The sequence below is a fragment of the Cariama cristata genome, unplaced genomic scaffold (genome assembly GCF_000690535.1).
Source record: "Cariama cristata isolate BGI_N322 unplaced genomic scaffold, ASM69053v1 scaffold10344, whole genome shotgun sequence".
NCBI classification, from domain to species: domain Eukaryota; kingdom Metazoa; phylum Chordata; class Aves; order Cariamiformes; family Cariamidae; genus Cariama; species Cariama cristata.
In genome coordinates, this window is record NW_009612350.1 from 1 (window position 1) to 6,039 (window position 6,039).

Consider the following 6,039-nt stretch of genomic DNA (forward strand, 5'->3'; position numbering starts at 1 on the left):
CCGCTGCCTGCCTGGGGCCGAGACCCTGCCCGGGGGAGCCCAGGGCAGAGCTGTGCCGCCAGACCCTCAGAGCTGGGGGGTTCTTCTTCCAGCCTCATTCTGGCTGGTGTCAGAGGGCTTTGTGCACCGTCTGGCCTCATCCCTAGCGCCAGATTATTATTTATTATTATTGAATATCGTCTCAATTTGTCTTCCCCTCTCCCTCAGTTTCACAAATAAATCCCCCTCCCTGCTCAATTCAGCTCTGCCTTTCCAGGGTGGGCGTGTGGTCCTGACTGACTTCTGCCCACCAATGTGTAAAAGATAACGATCCTACTCTGAGAGATTAAAAGAAAAGCATCTTGATCCGGATGTATTCCCTTTCCTGTGAAAGGGGAGAGGTGGTTACATTTGTCCCAGGTGTCCTGAGGAGGAATTCACTGGTAGTTGGGAAGTGTTTGGGTAGAAAATACTGGGGTTACTTTGTTTGTTTTTTTTTAAAGAAGTTACTTTATTACCTGTAAGGAAAAATAGTTTTCCTTTCTGTATCTTCCTGGCTCATGATGGCTTTTGGTATCTGAATTTGTCTGTTTGTTGACTTTAGCTTTTTTTCCCCAAAAGCAGGTTTTCTGTTTTCATTTGTGAATGTGATACAGAAGATAGATATAAAATGAAGTCCTGCCAAAGCCTTTATCCTATAGAGACCTGTCTTTATTTGAACAAATGTGGTGTGGGAGAAGGGGAGGCAGGGTTAGTAGCCTTTGCCTTGCGTGGCTAATGTTACATGAATCTTTATTTTCCTCCTCTAAAAAGATGGAAGACTGTTTGGCCAAAAAAATGGAAATCACTGTTTCAGAAGCTGAAAAACGGACTGGGAGGAATGCCATGAACATGCAAGAAACGTACACTGCTTACCTCATTGAGACAAGGTGGGTGATGAGAGCTCACTCTCAAGAGTGTGTGGATGTACCATTCTAAACAGATTCTCCCTCCTTCCACCCCTGAAAGTATTTAGGTACAGTTGATGAGAGGATTTAGCTAGTTTATGATTTGTTATGGGATTATCAACCTACTCTGGAGGATCTTTTTCTGTGAAAACTTGGCATCTGGTCTCCAGTTTGGTACTAATGCTGGTGTTGTGTAACTGTGTACTGTAATTCTTCAGTTGGAGCTAGGTGGAAAAATGTGTGCCTGAAAGATGTTGCTTTAATATGGTGTCAACAGCTGCTTGGTTATTTCTTAGACATGGCTTGGATAAATTTATATACATGTATATGAGGTTGTATGTGCAGCTTGTATGTGAGAGAGGCTGTGCATTGAGGTCTAAAGTAATGGTTAGACTTGTTTGAGATCACAAAAAAATAAGTCTCATGATTTGTGTCATGTGGTCATCATTTACTGCTCCACTAATATTTGAAGTATTTTGCTTGATCTAATGATCACATACTCCTCCTAGATACTCTGAGGGTTAGAGTTAATTAACTATTTCCTTCCTTCATACTAGTTTGAACTTTCACTGGAGAACTTACTGCTTCCAATCTTCTTGTGTTAACAAGATTAATAATACAAGTATGCTAAACACAGTTGGTACCACAAAGACAACTTGCAGTTTTGAGTAGTGAACAAAGCTTTAAAATATCTTCTAACTTATCATTACTTCCCAAACAGTCGCAGATGACTCCTGTTATGCAGGATCATGTTACTCAGCTGAGGCAAGAATTTCAAAATTAGACTTTATTAGGAGTTTTGTCTCTCCTCTTTATATTAACAGTGTTAACCTTTTGGGCTTTGCCTTGGGAATGATCTGCTGTACAGATAAAACCTTCTGAAACAAAGCAGTTACATTTTGCAAAGGCTCTGAAGAGTTCAAATTGTAATACTATCACATAAGTCTTCTAGTTACTAGTTAAAGGCTTCTTAGCTTGTTTCGCTGATGAAGGGACACACCAGTCACGCTGACTGCAGACCTAGTGGGATACTTTTACTATATTTTTGCCAAACTTTAAGAATAAAGTCCAAGATAGACATGCATTATATTTTTTTAAATATTGTAGCTCTTTGGCAGTTGATCAGATGTTTTAAAAAAATACTTCTACAGTGTACTGATATTAAAGATCACATCTTCTCACATAAGTAGTGTTATTTTTCTTTTAATGATATTTCTGAAGAAAAAGAGAAGACGCTTGGAATCATTGGTGTCTTAACTGTGATGTGAAGTGTACTCTGGGGGCATCTTTATGCATCCCCAGAACATGCGGACTGCATCTCCTTTCCCAGTCATTCTTACATTTCTTTGGGCTCACTCCTGCTGGTGTTTCCTGGTGGTTCTTTCGTAGTGGCAAAACTGTATTTTGCTGCCTAGATTGCTTGCTTTCATTAAGATTTGCCTTATTCTGTGGTCAGCGAATACCAAGACCAATTACATGTTTGTCACAGAGCTATTGAAAATGTGGGTTTGTCACATGTCTAATAAAATAGGGTCTCTATTCCTTTTGCTGAGAAAGCAAAATTTCTTGCATAACTATAATTGGTGGCTATTAAATGTGCTTAAAAAAGTAGCTGTAGGTGGGCTTCACAGCAATTTGTCTGTGGGTAATGGGATATTTTGTAGCTGAAGAATAAAACTCTGTTTGTAGTTATATAAAAGGAAGACCACTTAATAATAGTTGCATTATGTTTATGTGAACTGGGGTTCTGCCATTACTGCTATCTAGGATTTAATTTCAATTTGAATTAAGGAACTGCATCTAGGTGAATAAGAGACACAAGATGGATGCAATTACAACCACTGTGTATTTGTTACAGAACAGGAGCTGAGTACCTAAACTTCTAACACGAGTTTCACTAGTGCTGATGAAACTGTTTCCGAAATGCAAGTGATGGTGTTAGTTCCTTTTTCTTTTCAAAATGGAAAGATTTATTACTGGTCTTACATTTTCATGTGACTTTTTTTTTTCAGTGGTATTATACCTCAACATAGATCTGTTTCTTTGAGACAAAACAAACTCCACTGCTGTAGGCTGCAGAGCCTCAGCAAATTCCAAGGGTCATGCTTCCTGGAAGCATCCTCTTTATTCTTGGTTTACACCTTTCTGCATTAGCTAATTAGATTTTTTTTTTTTTGTGGTGAACTGTTTCTGTTCAATTAGTCTTGAAGTCAGATGGTTTTACAGCTTCTGTTAAACTATACAGTTATTTAGAAATAGCTTATATTTTATGTTCTCCCTGTGAGAACAGAGGACCCTTCCACCTCTTTGTGGGAAATGGCATTAAGGCAAGTACAAATTCTTACAGCTGTATAGCTAAATATTCCTTTTTGAGATGCAGGTGCTCAGTGTATCCCTTGCTTTCTGTAAGGGAAACTGCAAATATCCAGGACCTCACTTAAATTCAGACTGGCTTGCTTTTTAGAAATTTAGGCAGCTGTGTCTTCTACCAGATCTGCATGGAACTACAAGAACTGAGATAGTATAAAACCCAGAATTTGACTCCTGGTTTTGTACCCTTTGTTTTTCATGACAGAGCTGAAAGTTAATCAGAATGCAGAGCACCTGTAAGTGCTCTGTTTTGATGGACTCTTAATTATGCTACATACAGGGATGCCTTTTTTCTTGTTCTCCTTTAAAGTAAACAATTTCCTCTGTAGTAGTAGGACACTTCCATTTAGTTAACTTTGCTTCCATTGCTGCTGACTTTCAGATCTCTAGCCTGGTCCTCCTGGTCACACAATAAGATGACTAGAGTGTGGGGTGTGTGTTTTGTTTTCTTTTTTTAAAAATCTGGCTTTAGGAAAAAGTAACACAACTTTGTGCAGCCTGGTATCTGACTACTACTTAATAGGAGAATCCCTGATTTCCAGCCCTACTAGTCTTTACTTCCTTTTGAAGTAATTTCACAGAGATGGCTCAGTGTATTTACTTGAAACTCCCCCAGTATGGCTGGGGAAGTTATTAATCTTATTTCTGCTTTCAATATTTGCAAAGATTTCCAATAGTTAAATTGTGACATGAGTGATACCTGCTTCTCCCTTAAGACCTTGGATTGCCCATCCAAAGTGTAAGGACTCCTGAGAAACTTTCTGTGAGAGAAATGAACTTGGAAATCAGTAGCCAGCCAGGTCACGGTTCAGTGATAGTAATGCTGCACCAGAGGATTTCAGAAGTTTTTCCTTTGTTACGTTATGTTTTGAGTTTCTTTCCTAAAGTTGCATTGGGCTAGGTGAAGAGCCCAGGCATATGCATATCCTGGGGAGAGGCACAGGAGAGACAATGAATGCCTGTAGAGGTATCTTGTTTTCTGATAAAACAACAAAATGCAGATTTTGGTCATTGAGAGTCAAAAAGACTTGTCTGCTCCCTCCAAAGGAGGTATTAGGAAAAAAGGAAGAAAGTCTGAACTTTGCATGAGCTTTCAATAGGGGAGAGTCAGGAGGTGAAACAAGACAGAGCAGTTGAAAACTTACTTTACTGCTCATTTTTACCTAATTGATATTCTGAATTATTAACCTGCCTAGTAGATGTATATTTAGTTAAATACAGCAAACTGGGTGACAGTATAAAAAGAAAAAAGAAAAATCACCTGGCTGTGAAAAATCTTCTGGCAAGAGAACTGTCCCTGCGTCACACGGCTTGCTGCGTAACTTCTGGTGTCTTACAAAGCACATAGTTGATCTGTAGTGATTGCTCTTCTGTCTGTTGAGAGGCCTAAATGCAGAGACCATGTCTAAATAGCTAATGGGAAAAATTCCCCAGCCCCTACAATAGTGTTCCTCTACAGAGAGAGTGAACCTTGTCCGGTGTAGGGGAATGGAAGTGTCACTTCTCGTACACTGGAACGTCAAAGGCTGAAAGCAGAGTTATTGCTTCTGCAGTTGAAGAGGTGATTGCTTTTACAAGGAAATAAACAGATGTATTTCCCTGTTGTCTGATTTAATATTTTGCAGCCATTCCCCTTTTTACTGCGTTCAGAATTATTTAATGGCTCATTTAAGATAATTAAGTTTTAAATGGGAAGAGATTAGTTGGATGGACTAAAGCTTTCACATTGGCGCTTTGAATTAAGGCAAATGAACGTGACTTTTGGAGTAATGTAATCTTCTAATCGCTTATGATAACATTGGTTATGAACGTAAAAGCTGAAGGTTTCAATATTGTCTTTTAATTTTTTTTTTCAGGCAGGTTGGTTCATTCAATGAATAACTTGCATTGTTAAAACTGTACTTAGAGGGGAAACATATGGTTTTCCTGCCTGAAGACTGTACAAGTATTATATTGTGTTTTTAAAACCAAAACAAATTGAGAAGTTTGACTGAATGTCAACAAGTGATTATAATCTTAATTGAAACTGGTCTGCAGTACTTGCATTTAATGGTGGAGTTCATAATGTGGTCTAAAAAATTAGATGGTAATGAAGGTATTAAGTGTAATGAGTACCTTTGTGGATTTCTACTTCCTTTCTGGAACGGGGTTCCTGGGGAGAAATGCTCTTGTAATTGGTGATATTTTTATGGTCTCATATGTAACCAGGTGGAGACGTTTTTGGTGTGATTAAAAAAAAATTATTTCTCTCATCTTGCTTGCCTGTCCCAAATCCATCCATGCAGTTTCAAACCCTTATTACCTCTTTTAAAAGGCCATGGTGTGGATGCAGGCTCACGACTGAGGGCTGTACAGTACTTTCTCACCATAGCTTTGCAAAGAACTTTGCTGCTCCCCTCCTTTACCCAACTCTGCAGTGCTGTGTGCTCTAAAGAGCAAAATCTGGCTGCTTTTACTTTATCAAAGCCTGAGTGTAAGGGGGAATCTTAAACTCGCATTAATAATTTCAAAATATGCCTTAAATTTATTCAAGTGTGTTAATTTAAAAAGCATAGTTTTTTTGTTGGATGTGACGCAGCTGCCCTCCTGGAATGTTGTCTTCTCCCTCCGGTCACTAAGAGTCACCAAACTGAAGTTTTGCAGCTTGTTGAAAAAAAAAAACACCAAACAACTAGAGCAGGTGCTGCTAGCGGCAGAGGCAGCAGGGATTTCCATCCTGCTGAGAAGGGACAGTGTGATGGCA

The 6,039-nt window shown here is 39.0% G+C and overlaps 1 protein-coding gene across 1 annotated transcript in view; it reads left to right on the forward strand.

Annotated features, from left to right (window-relative positions):
- The first annotated feature begins 792 nt into the window (after nucleotides 1–792).
- The window catches only part of SNX4 (sorting nexin 4), a 34,057-nt gene continuing 28,810 nt past the window's right edge, over nucleotides 793–6,039 (forward strand). The window contains exon 1 of the mRNA XM_009698590.1: nucleotides 793–908. Within this exon, the coding sequence (XP_009696892.1) occupies nucleotides 793–908 (116 nt within the window). The remainder of the gene's footprint in view (nucleotides 909–6,039) is intronic.